A 12,452-nucleotide genomic window follows, 5' to 3' on the forward strand; every position below is an offset into this window, starting at 1 on the left:
ACCTCACAAACTTTTAAAATCAAACATAATTTATCCACACGAAGTTTATTTCTAGGGACATTTTTTTATATAATAAGAAAATATTCTCATACACATTTAATAAATTTTAAATATTTTTCAATTTAAATTAATAATTCAAGTTATCAAACTGGTTACGAGATCAAGGTTGTTAACTTCTTGCAATAATTTAGGAAAAACTTATAAAGAAAGCCTATTAACATTTTAATAAAAAATAAGGACATAAATTACTAACAAAAAAATACTATTAAGTTTTGAAAATTAAGAACTTTCCCATCATCAAACATTTGTAAAATTAATTACGTAACAATTAATTATATCAACATTTTTTAATTTTTTATTATTTCATTTAAAGTATGAATATATGTATATAATAAAAATAAGGTTATTAAAGTGAGTTTTTCAAGATGTCAAATTATAGTTTCTTAGAAAAACAAATTGAGTAAAGTTAGACTATATAACAAAATACTTATGGGAAATTCACTTCAAATAAAAATAAAGGAGGATAATACTTTAACAACAATCTCTCAAAATAAGTCACGTGTCGCGCTCTGATTGGTCTATGTGGAAAAGATTTTAAAAATTGAAAATAACATGAAAATGGAAGTCAGATGGAGTTAAGGGGTTTTGATTGCACATGATTCATTTTGGGATTTCAAAAATTAGAAATCTCGTTCTTGCTAGAAAACCCTTGAGAGAGTCTTCCCAACCACAAGTGTCGTTTGAGCATAACTGGTCGTTGCCCAACTTTTCACCATTCATCGGATTCCCGGCGTTAACCGGAGCCTTATCCGTCGTTGTCCACCGTTTTGAAGCACCAACAAAGGGCGAAACCACCATTGGATGTGGTTTTTGAAGCTTCTCGCTGTTCTTTTTGGTAATCCTTGTTCTTGTTCTGTAGGTTTGAGTTGTTTTTAATTTTTTTTACCATTTAGAGGTTGTTGTGTTTACTGTGGTACCGTTAACTGTGGTTTGAACTTTTGTTGATCATTTTGGGTTCTTTTGATTTTTGGGTGCAAAGTTTCAATTTTTTGAGTTTGTGGTTGTTGTTGGGTTATTTTGACTTATCTTTTGTACAATGTTTCATTTAACAGTTATAGATTCCATTAAACAACAAGGTCAAAACAATGTAGGTAAATGTGTTGTATTAAAAATTTATTAGTTTGTTTTGATAATGTTTTAAGTCAAGCTTTTCTGGATTCGCTGAAGTCAGCCCCAAACTAAGCTCATTGCAGGTAATTTCAAGTTGAGTCTATATCCAAGGTATGAATATGTGAAAACGATTGCACTTGTATATGATGAGTGAATGTGGTAGAAATTTGGGTACTACGGGATTTGTATATGATGAGTTCTTGGTGGAGTATTTGAATGTTTTGCTTTCCTAGAGTGAGAACTTTATCACATCTCAATCAAAGCTCTCCCAACCAAGTAGTAATAACTTTCTCTCCTTGTCTACATTATTTACATGCAGATTTCCTAGGAGTTGTCCGTGTAATTCCAAATAAAATTCTCAGTTTTCACACAACAAGAAGTTGGGACTTTTTGAACGTAAACAATAAATAATAACCAGTGGGTGCTCTTTCCAAGGGTCAATCTGGAAGAGGAACCATCATTGGCATCATGGAAACAATTGGTATAATAAAGAAGAAGAAAAGACTTGAATTAAATTAGAAGTGGTTGAGCTTTTAGTCTAATTCCCCAAAAAAAAGATTTAATTTGTGTGTCATCTTTTATGATTGTGCATTCAATTGAAAAACTATTATACACCTATTTGGATGACTGTTGCATGCATGATTTGGTATCATCATCTAGCTTTTAGGTAAATCCAAATTGGCTTTGTTTGTTCACTTGGCTTATTATTTATTTTATTTATTTTTTCTCTTAACCCTACCAATAAATCAAGTTTGAAACTCAAGTCCTACCGAATTTATCAATGTTTTGATTTGACGTTGTCCCTCCTGCTTAGACTACTGCAATCACATTTTTGAGGTGGGAGTTTTATATGCAAATATGAATATCTAACCTTCATAAAATAGAAGTAATTTGATTAACTCAGGTGTGATTATTGTTTCAGGTTTTTCTTTGGTGCTGCTCCTGATTATCAAGAAGTGAGTTGAATTGGTTTTCTCATTCTTTTCTATTGTTACAAAAGCTTTGCGTTCATACATTTTCTTTTTATATTTCAGACTCCAAATTCGAAGATTGAATTTCTGGGTTGGTATTTTGTTGAGCTAAGTTTCTTGGATGATGATTGTATAAGATTTTTGCCCTCTGTTGTAGCAGCTTCCGCTTTATTTCTGGCCAGATTTTTTATTGATCCTAAAGTGCATCCTTAGGTAAGTATATATAATGGATGGTGATAGAATTTTAATTTAAAAAAATAATCTAAATGCTCTTCAAGTACTCAATTTTGAGAACATTTTGCAGACTTCTTGTTTGAATGTTCGGGTTACAAACCAGTTGAGTTGAAAGAGTGTGTTCTCATCTTGCATGATTTGCATTTGTCAAGAAAGGCATAATCATTCGAAGCTGTTAGGGAGAAATAAAAGCAGCACAAAGTTATTATCTTGGCATTTCTTTTGTTATAATATATTTTCATTCTCTTCATGGCAAATCTACCTTCTCCTTCATATGTACCAAGTTACTACTCTGAATATCAGTTGCATATGACTGATCAGCAAAAGTTATGTATGATTGACAATTTACATTCTACTTGATGAAAATTTTAACCTTGTCTACTGTATTTTTCTTCTTGTAACATTGATATGGTGGGAGGTAAATATTTTCAGACCATAATATTTGTGTAATTAAATTTATTTTTTATTACAGTAGTCAAATTAAATGAAAAATTATCCTTCACTTTATCTTCAAATATTTTTTTAATAAAACTAAATAATAATAAAAATAATAAAATGAAAAATATATAGAAATAAATTTTATGTATGCTCATATTTAGTCTTTGAAGTACTAACCTATTTTTTTACCTATTTTTTTACCTATTTTTTTAAATAATGCAAAATATATACATGTATAAAACCTTTACAACATTATTAAATGAATTTAAGTGGATTCTTAATACTCTCTAATTATTTATAAATGTGTTTTAAGTTCCTTTACTGTTTTTTAAACAAAAAGTTGATTTTTCTTCTTTAAGTAAAAAGAATGATCAAATTCTAGTTTGTGTTCTTAAATATTATTCTTTTAATTGAAAAGTTGTTTATTGGTAACACTAGTACAAAAACAATGTACAACGTCGAATATTTTTGGCCTTTCACGTCGAATTTGAGAACGACGTCATATCGGGAGACGTTAAATTGACGTCGAATTTAAAAAATTTGATGTTAATTTAACGTCGAATTTTGTCAATATACGACGATAATTTAACGTCGAATTTTGAACATATACGACGTTAATCAATTTTTTTTATTTTTTTAATTAATTGTAATCCTTTTTAACAACTCTATAAAACCTGAAAGGCAGAATTCAATCAAACAACAACAAACAAGTTCAATCAAACACCAACAAACAAATTCAACCAAAAAAAACAACAAACAAGTTTAACAAATAAGTTCTTCAAAACGAAAACTAACCTTTAAAAGGTGGGTTCATTGGAATAAAGTGTTGCCACCAGTGAGAGAGAAAGCAAAATGCGTCTATAAAGGACAAAAACACGAAAATAATAGGTGAAAACAAACGAAAATCATACCTAAGTAGTTAATTAACATGCATTTGTATCAAATGAAAGAAAGATTACATGTGATGGTCGTCAAACTTCGTTCGAGAAAAGTTTGAGCAGAGAAGAGGGTCTCACGCGTTAAGATGAAATGAATGAATTTTCAATCTCCTGCTCAAATTTTTATTGAATTCACTAGTCTTTTAACGTCTAACGCTGAGGTATTCGACGTTTTATATCGTCTTACCTTGAATTATAATTCTAAACGACGTTTAATAATTGCATTTATTTACAAAATTGCCACCGATCATTTTTAATGTTGGTTATTTAATGGTTAGACGTTAAACGCGTGACGTTATATGTTGTTTTTCCACTAGTGTAACCATATTACTACAAGAAGATTTAACCGTACAAATATCTTAAAACCTTACATATATCTTCATTTACATGTTAATTATATCTATTTTTATAAAATATATAAAATTTATTTGTACACTCTAACATATTTTTGAAGTGTCAAGAAGAAAGTCTTTACTAATGAAAATTTTGTAACACACTAAACTTTTTCTCCATGTGCACACTTGTACATACAATTTGATATATTTTTGTAATTTCTTAATACAAATTAAATGTTTGAACCAGGAGTAAAATGCATTATATTCTCCATCACTAATTTTTGTTAAAGTGGTAAGATTAATAATAATGTATTTGTAAATTTTTCTCATAAATTATTTAAAAGTAGTTATTATTTGTAATTATGATGGGAAACCAATTATTATGCCATTTATGAAGAATTTCGTGGTCAATGAATCATATTTAGTAAAACTCATGGTGCAAAAACAACAGTGATAGCAAAGGCAAAATAAATGGGTACTTCATGATGAAGTTTTGCACAGGAGGATCAACTATGAAGATGACACTCATTTCGGAGTGTCTAATATATTTCTCATAATTTTTTTAATTTAAAAGTGATGTGAAACCAATTATTATGCCATTTATGAAGAATTTTGTGGTCATGTAATTATTTTTAATAAAACTCATGGTGCATAAAAAACACTGGTAGCAAAGGCAAAATAAGTGGGTACTTCAGGCTAAAGTTTTGCATAGGAGGATCAACTACGAAGACGACACTAATTTTGGAGTGTCTAATGTATTTCTCATCATTTTTTTCAACTTAAAAGTGATCTGAAACCAATTATTATGCCATTTATATAGAATTCCATGGGCAAGGAACCATATTTAGTAAAACTCATGGTGCATAAAAAACAGTGGTACCAAAGGCAAAATAAGTGGGTACTTGAGGCTAAAGTTTTGCACATAAGGGTAAATTACGAAGATCACACTCATTTTGAAGTGCCTAATATATTTCTCATCAGTTTTTGAACTTAAAAGTGGCGTGGAACCAATTATTATGCCATAGAATTCCATGGACAAAGAACCATATTTAGTAAAACTAACGGTGCAGAAACAACAATGGTAGCAAAGACAAAATAAGTGGATACTTCATGCTAAAGTTTTGCACAGGAGGGTCAACTACGAAAATGACATTAATTTTGGAGTGCCTAATATATTCCTCATAATTTTTTCAACTTAAAAAAGTGATATGAAACCAATTATTATGCCATTTATATAGAATTCCATGGGCAATGAACCATGTTTAGTAAAACTCATGATGCATAAAAAGCAGTGGTAACGAAGACAAAATAAGTAGGTACTTTAGGCTAAAGTTTTGCACATTAGGGTAAGTTACGAAGATAACACTAATTTTGGAGTGCTTAATATATTTCTCATTATTTTTTCAACTTAAAAGTGACGTGAAACCAATTACTATGCCATTTATATAGAATTCCATGGACAAAGAACCATATTTAGTAAAACTCATGGTGCATAAAAAACAGTGATACCAAAGGTAAAATAAGTGGGTACTTGAGGCTAAAGTTTTTCACATAAGGGTAAGTTACGAAGATCACACTCATTTTGAAGTGCCTAATATATTTCTCATCAATTTTTCAACTTAAAAGTGATGTAGAACCAATTATTATGCCATAGAATTCCATGGACAAAGAACCATATTTAGTAAAACTAACGGTGCATAAACAACAGTGGTAGCAAAGGCAAAATAAGTGGGTACTTCAAGTTAAATTTTTGCACACAAGGGTCAACTACGAAGATAACACTCATTTTGGAGTGCCTAATATATATCTCATAATTTTTTTCAACTTAAAAGTGATCTAAAACCAATTATTATGCCATTTATATAGAATTTCATGGCCAAGGAACCATATTTAGTAAAACTCATGGTGCATAAAAAACACTGGTAACAAAAGCAAAATAAGTGTGTGCTTCAGACTACGAAGATGACACTCATTTTGGATTCCTTGTCATAATCATTGCCTCAACATCACATGTATCTGAAATAAGTGTTAAAAAAATTATGCACTTCAAAATCAATGTCATTTGGAAAGGTGACCTGCATGTGCAAAATCTTTGTTTAAATTCTCTAGTTATTTAGTCTTTAAGGTAGCTTTTTCATAAGGGTTCTAGAAAAAAATGATTTTTGGGATTGAAGTTTGATATAAATGTCATAATCATTGCATGAACATCACTTATATGTGAAATAAATGTTAAAAAAAATTTGTAGTTCAAAATTAATTTTCAATAAAATATTTCAAAAAACATAAAATATTTTTTTGAAAAAAAATATATAAATATTAGTTTTATTATGTACAAACCTATATTATTTATTAGTTCATTTATATACAAAAACATGTAAAATATTAAGAAAAATATGACAAACAAATGTTTCAAAAAAATATTCATTACTTTAGTGTATGAATAAAATATGACAATTACGAATCGGTATTCAATTAGTCATCTATAACTCTTGATATTGACACCTCAATGAAAATGTTATGCCTAATTAAATTATTAAAGGATGTATTAAAAAATTAAAATTTACAACAATATTTAGATATTATAATTCATCAATATCATACTCATATTTGATAACAACAAAAAAACTATAAAATTTTCTCACAATTATACCAAAATCTTTTTTACTAATAATAAGATAACACAAGAAAGTTTATCTTATGCATCACCTATTTGCATGTTGCAATTGCAATCATCTCTCCATACAACTAAATATGGAAAATACTTGTCACTTATCTAACATATATCTGCATTCTGTTTATTTTTATAAGGATACATAAATTTTCCCATCAAATTTTCCTCACATATGTTCAAATTTCAACTATAACTAAATTTGTCATGACTTCTTCGTTTTCAATCTCTACATCAATCAAATTCAGGGCTTTCAATCTCAACCTCTACCATGTATGTGACCGTCACTGGTCTGTGGTATGAAAATTTGAGCTCACTCCTTTCATATGTAAGAAATTTCATTCCCAAGTCGTATGAAAGAATATGATCACACCGAAAATAATTGCAAATTTTAACATAATCATTTATATAAAGAAAGATTTTGTAAACAAGAGTGGTTAAGAGATTGGTCAATACACCATATTAAGCACTTTCTAATTACTAAGAGAAAAAAGGCAATTAAATCATAGATATGTGAACATAAAGTAATATGAAGCCACTGTGTCGATGACTAATCAGGCAACTAATGGTTGTGTTAGTAACACATTAGAACATAAGACCAAGTGTATAACCTCAAGTAAGAACATCATATAATGCAAACATATCATGTAAATTTAAAACAACAATCAAACTGAAATCTAGACAAAATAACATAGCAAGAAGAGGGAACTTAATCAGGGAATGGATCATGAAAGAATAATGATGAGTCAACAGTAACAAATATATATAATAAAAATGTTTTAAAAGGTGAATGTTGTAAAGCATGTTGTCATTACATAGATAAGAAGATGATTATAGATCAACAGTCACCTTCCATAACTCGATATCAGAGTCAATCTCTTGTATCATAAGCAAGAGGCAACTAGGATAACAAATCATATTTTATAGAAAAACATTTTTAGTAAATAATTGAAACAACACCTGTAACACTTTCCTGGTCAAACTCATCGACCCCTACCAGCTCTTTGTCTAATAGAGGCCTAGATATTGGAGCCACAACCAAATTTTCAATATCAGAAATCTGTTACTAAGCATGAAAGAAAATTACACTTGAAGACATCTTAGAAATCAGCGTAAGGTGGAAAAAAAGAGTGAAGGGAACACTTCTAAAAATAAAATTACTAGGATGGCAGCTAGAATCAACCAAAATGACTAGGAAAATTATAATAAATTGAAATAATGAAGAAAATACAGAAAAGCATGTTAATTTAAAATTCATACAGTACCATGACTAGGAAACTATCAACCCAATAAATATTGAAAATTTCAATGTTTTAAATTCTTCATAAACAAACAACAACTTGTATAAAATTTTAAAAAAGACAATAAGTGTCATAAAAATTGATGAAACTTCTCTAAAATTTTGAGAAAATACAAGGGATATTCTTCAAAAATTATATTACAGTTACTATGATATGTATCAAATAAATAACACTCAGTTTAAAATCTATGATCAAGTCTAATGTAATCACTAAGCAACAAAACATGTAATTAAACTGAAGTGATTAAAATGCCTCAAATATAAAATGCATTACTTGAATTTATTCCATCTCATTGTAAGGGATTAAAATACCCGCTCGTGTATCAAGAGTGTCGTTGAAACAACAGCCTGAACGTAGTCTTGGATAGGTTCTTCAGCATAATTAATTTGTACATTGAATCCTCTACCCTGAAAATCATAAAGCATGATGTATTTGTATAATGAAAACTTTAACCTGAAAACCACAGTCATAGTAATGCCCCACTTAATTAAAGCATTTCCAAATTATATTGTAGTTCAGTTTCTAAAAAGTTGTTGCTTTGTCAAATTAATATAAAATGGAAAAGAACAAAAAAACAAGGGTGATAATATGAACAGATACGAAAAATTAAACAATAATAATCATTGTAGTCAAAATCACAGTTTGACATGTAAGGCTATCGTGATCTTCTCCCTTGTTTCTGAGTTTTTATCTACTGTAGATTGAAAAATTTTAGTTTTGTCATTGAACATTGCAACTTGCAGCATATTGCAACTTCTCGCTATTCCCTTTCTAGGTTAGTTTGATGGTCGGGATTGCAAACCAGTTTTGTAGCCCTTAAGATGCTTCACTCCAAAAAACATAAATTTGAAGCCTAAATTTTGTGTTCCTTATAAGGTCAAAAATACACCCGCACCCTTATTTAATCTCTTCCACTCACTGTAATTTCATTTGATCTCTCCTCATCTCTGTGTGGATTGTAAGACTTAAAAACGCTTGTTAGGGATTTGGTATTGAAGGATCCCTCCTCCTCTCTCTCGTGTTCACAACGCTATTTCCCCAATTTGGCTAACCCTAGGTATTTTCGATTTTGGGCAAAAAGAAAAGAAAAATAAAGAATGAAGAGAGAAAAAGAGAATAATTGAATTAACCTTCGAAAACTTAGGAAAAATGCGTTTTTAGGGTATGAAAAAGGGCAAAGGAGAAACAAAGAAGAGAAGGAGGGAACGAAGGAACATGGATACCTGAATCTCAGTGGACGAACGAAACACTATATATCTAGTGCTTGAGGCAATGACGCCGAAAGTAGCACGAAGGAGGAAAGAGAAGCATGAATGAGCGAAACGAAAAAGAAACACGAAGGAGCGAAATGAAAAAGAAGCACTAAAAAGCGAAACGAAAAAAAAAACAGGATAGTCATAGTGCTTATCTTAAGAAGCGTTATCTACTGTGTCCTAATACCGAGCGCTTTCGTTAGCTTCGAAACCGAGGAACGACGGTGGAACGACAACAGACAAGATTTGACGGTCCGGTGAACGGTACAAATTTTGTGAACGGCCGCTTCTGCTCAGACAACTGATTAGGTGAAGGTTGTATGGGGAAACACTTTACTTTCTCTCTAGGTTCACGCTCTCTCCCAACCTTCTGTTCTCTCTCTACCAAAGTGTAAGATGCAAAATTTTCAAAATCTGAATATTGGAAATGAACCCCAAAACTTGAAACCCTTCCCTCAACTTCCTTTCCACGTCATTTTAATTTTTTAAATTATTTTTCACGTTCATTACTTTCATTTTGACACATGTCCCATGTCAAAATATTATCAAATTGTTAAAGTATTTTTTTTCAAAAATAAATTTATATATATATATATATATAAAAAGATGTATGAAAATTTATATGAATTAAAAATAACATTAATTTATATTATATAAATGAGTAATTTCTTATTATATCAATTGATTTTCACAGTATAATATTTCAAAAATATATTCCATGATAAAGTTGTATCTTCACATAATTCAATATCTTTGTATTTACTCCCCTTTTGAAAAAGTCAAATCAGATGCTCTGAAGACCTTTCCGGGAAGCTAGGATTTGAAGTGACAGTATTGACGGTTTCAGAGGTCATCCACTCAATCAAAGCAAAAGTCAGGACTCTCACTCAGGGTGTCATTTTCGCTTTAAATATAGAATTCAATGTAGATTTTGGACTAAACCAACCTGTATGATTATTTTCCAAAGACGACTTCAAATACACTAGAATGCAAATTGATAATCAATAGAGTATTTTGTTTATATTTTGTTGTTAGATGGAACAACATTCACAATCTAATATTACCTATTACAAATTCTCAAATTAAGTCAGGTTATCGATGATACCACCTGCATCATTTATAAAAAATATATTAATAAATGAAAATCTAATTTTCAATTAATATCATAAATTCTATCCTAATAAAAATATTTGATTTAACAAGAACCTCATAAAATAAAAAGTTCAATCAAACAATTAAATAAAATGATTTTTGTATTTAAAATAATAACACATAATGGATTAGGTTTGTAGATTGGCATTTATATCCTGGCTATCTTTTTCTAATTTTGGTTTTTGTCAACCTCGGGCGCTGTCTATGTTTCTATCTTATTAATTTAGGGTTGTCAACATAGCTTTCCTCACTGTTAGAACTCTTATTCAAACGCGTGGAAAAGGGGCACAAGAATTCACATGAGTAAGACTAACTACCAACGCTCAGCAGTGAGTCATTAAGAAGAAACCAAGAAATTATTGGTTAATAATTAGGCAATGATGTGAAAATCATAGTAATATAAATACACATCTTGGTAGAAGTTGGAAGCCTGCACACACACCTCTTGAATCTTGAAGCAGCCAACAAACCACGATGATTCTGAAATTGGTAATCCATTTCATCATTTTGGTAATATGGTTTATACATGTACAAGGAAAGATTATTGCAGGAACAATTATTGCAGTGAAAAAATTTAAGGTCCAAGGAAAGATTGAAGAATTTATCAATGAATTTGTCATTCTTTCACAAATTAACCATAGGAATGTGGTTAAATTGTTAGGAAGTTGTTTGGAGACTAAAATTCCTTTGCTTGTCTATGAATTCATTCCTAATGGTAATCTTTTCGAGTACTTGCATAAACAAAATAAGGATATGCCATTGACATGGGACATGCGTTTGAGAATTGCCATTGAAGTTGCAGGAGCTTTATTTTACTTGCACTCTGCCGCTTCCCAACCTATTTATCATAAAGACATCAAGTCAACAAATATACTATTGGATGAAAAGTATAGGGCGAAAGTAGCAGACTTTGGTACATCAAGAATGATTTCCATTGATGTTACACACCTTACTACAGTAGTTCAAGGAACATTTGGATACTTGGATCCTGAATTTTTTCAAACTAGTCAATTCACAGAAAAAAGTGATGTGTACAGTTTTGGAGTAGTTCTTGTTGAACTTTTAACAGGACAAAAGCCAATAACCCTCCTAAGTCAAGAGGAAACTAAAAGTTTAGCTTCGTATTTCATCATGTGTGTGGAGGAAAACTGTGTGTTTGATATTATTGATGAAAGAGTGATGAAGGAAGGGAAAAAATATCATATAATGAAAGTTGTCAATCTTGCAAGTCGATGTTTAGAGTTGAATGGAAAGAGGCGACCAACTATGAGGGAAATCACGTTGGAATTAGAAGATATTAGAAAATTGGGAAAGGAGTCTAATGCACAAGAAGGACATTATGAGTTTGTTAGAAGTGAAGACTATCAATCTTGGGATGATAATTTTATTATATCAGAAATCATGTCAACTTTTGATCTAAGTAGCAAAACAACAATCTTGAAAGATGTTCATATTATGTGATGGATAATAAATGTTTGTTCATAAGTAAATTTTTTGTTTTGTAGACATTAGTGAGAAAGAGTGTAAATGTAACATCTGTTTTTTCTTCCTAAAATCTCTTATGCTTTCTTATCTTCCATCTTTTAACAAACTTACATAGACAAGGAAATAGACAAGGAAAGAAAGAAATTGTAACATATATAATTGATGGATACACTTTTCCACAAAAAGTATTATTTTTTTTTCATGAAAGAAAACAAATACCTAATTAATCATAATTAATTTGAGTTATTAATGGAATAAAAAAGTGAGACTAAAAGTAATTACTAATTATATTATACATTGGTTGACTTACTTCTTTGTTTTGAATTTTGGTGTTGGTAAGGGATAAATAAGTTTGATTTACAATTAATTTAATCAATTTATATTAAAAAAAGCTCTATTAATTTCATTAATTTATATTATTTTTCATACCATCAACTTTTCTTGACTTCATATGTTATATAGTTCATAATTATCGTTTACCTCACAAACTTTTAAGAATCATAATTT

The 12,452-nt window shown here is 29.9% G+C and overlaps 1 protein-coding gene and 2 long non-coding RNA genes across 3 annotated transcripts; 2 read left to right on the top strand and 1 right to left on the bottom strand.

The window, feature by feature from the left end:
• Nucleotides 1-653: 653 nt before the first annotated feature.
• Nucleotides 654-2,761, top strand: LOC108342468 (uncharacterized). Its single transcript, XR_001833386.2, has 4 exons — nt 654-895; nt 2,093-2,126; nt 2,205-2,354; nt 2,446-2,761. It is a non-coding gene; the product is annotated as an uncharacterized LOC108342468 (long non-coding RNA).
• A 3,895-nt stretch (nt 2,762-6,656) lies between these two features.
• On the bottom strand, nt 6,657-9,718 carry LOC128197404 (uncharacterized). The gene is made up of 2 exons (XR_008249933.1): nt 9,279-9,718; nt 6,657-8,462 (listed from the first exon to the last, which is right to left on the bottom strand). It is a non-coding gene; the product is annotated as an uncharacterized LOC128197404 (long non-coding RNA).
• A 1,216-nt stretch (nt 9,719-10,934) lies between these two features.
• Nucleotides 10,935-11,938, top strand: LOC108341608 (wall-associated receptor kinase-like 22). Its single transcript, XM_017579271.2, has one exon. The coding sequence runs from the start codon at nt 10,935-10,937 to the stop codon at nt 11,919-11,921; it is 987 nt and encodes a 328-aa protein (XP_017434760.1). The 3' UTR covers nt 11,922-11,938.
• Nucleotides 11,939-12,452: the final 514 nt, after the last annotated feature.

The sequence above is a fragment of the Vigna angularis genome, chromosome 6 (genome assembly GCF_016808095.1).
Source record: "Vigna angularis cultivar LongXiaoDou No.4 chromosome 6, ASM1680809v1, whole genome shotgun sequence".
Classification (NCBI taxonomy): domain Eukaryota; kingdom Viridiplantae; phylum Streptophyta; class Magnoliopsida; order Fabales; family Fabaceae; genus Vigna; species Vigna angularis.

Coding starts and splice junctions, on each gene's coding strand:
- LOC108341608 (XM_017579271.2), top strand. CDS start 10,935: ATGATTCTGAAATTGGTAATCCATTTCATCATTTTGGTAATATGGTTT.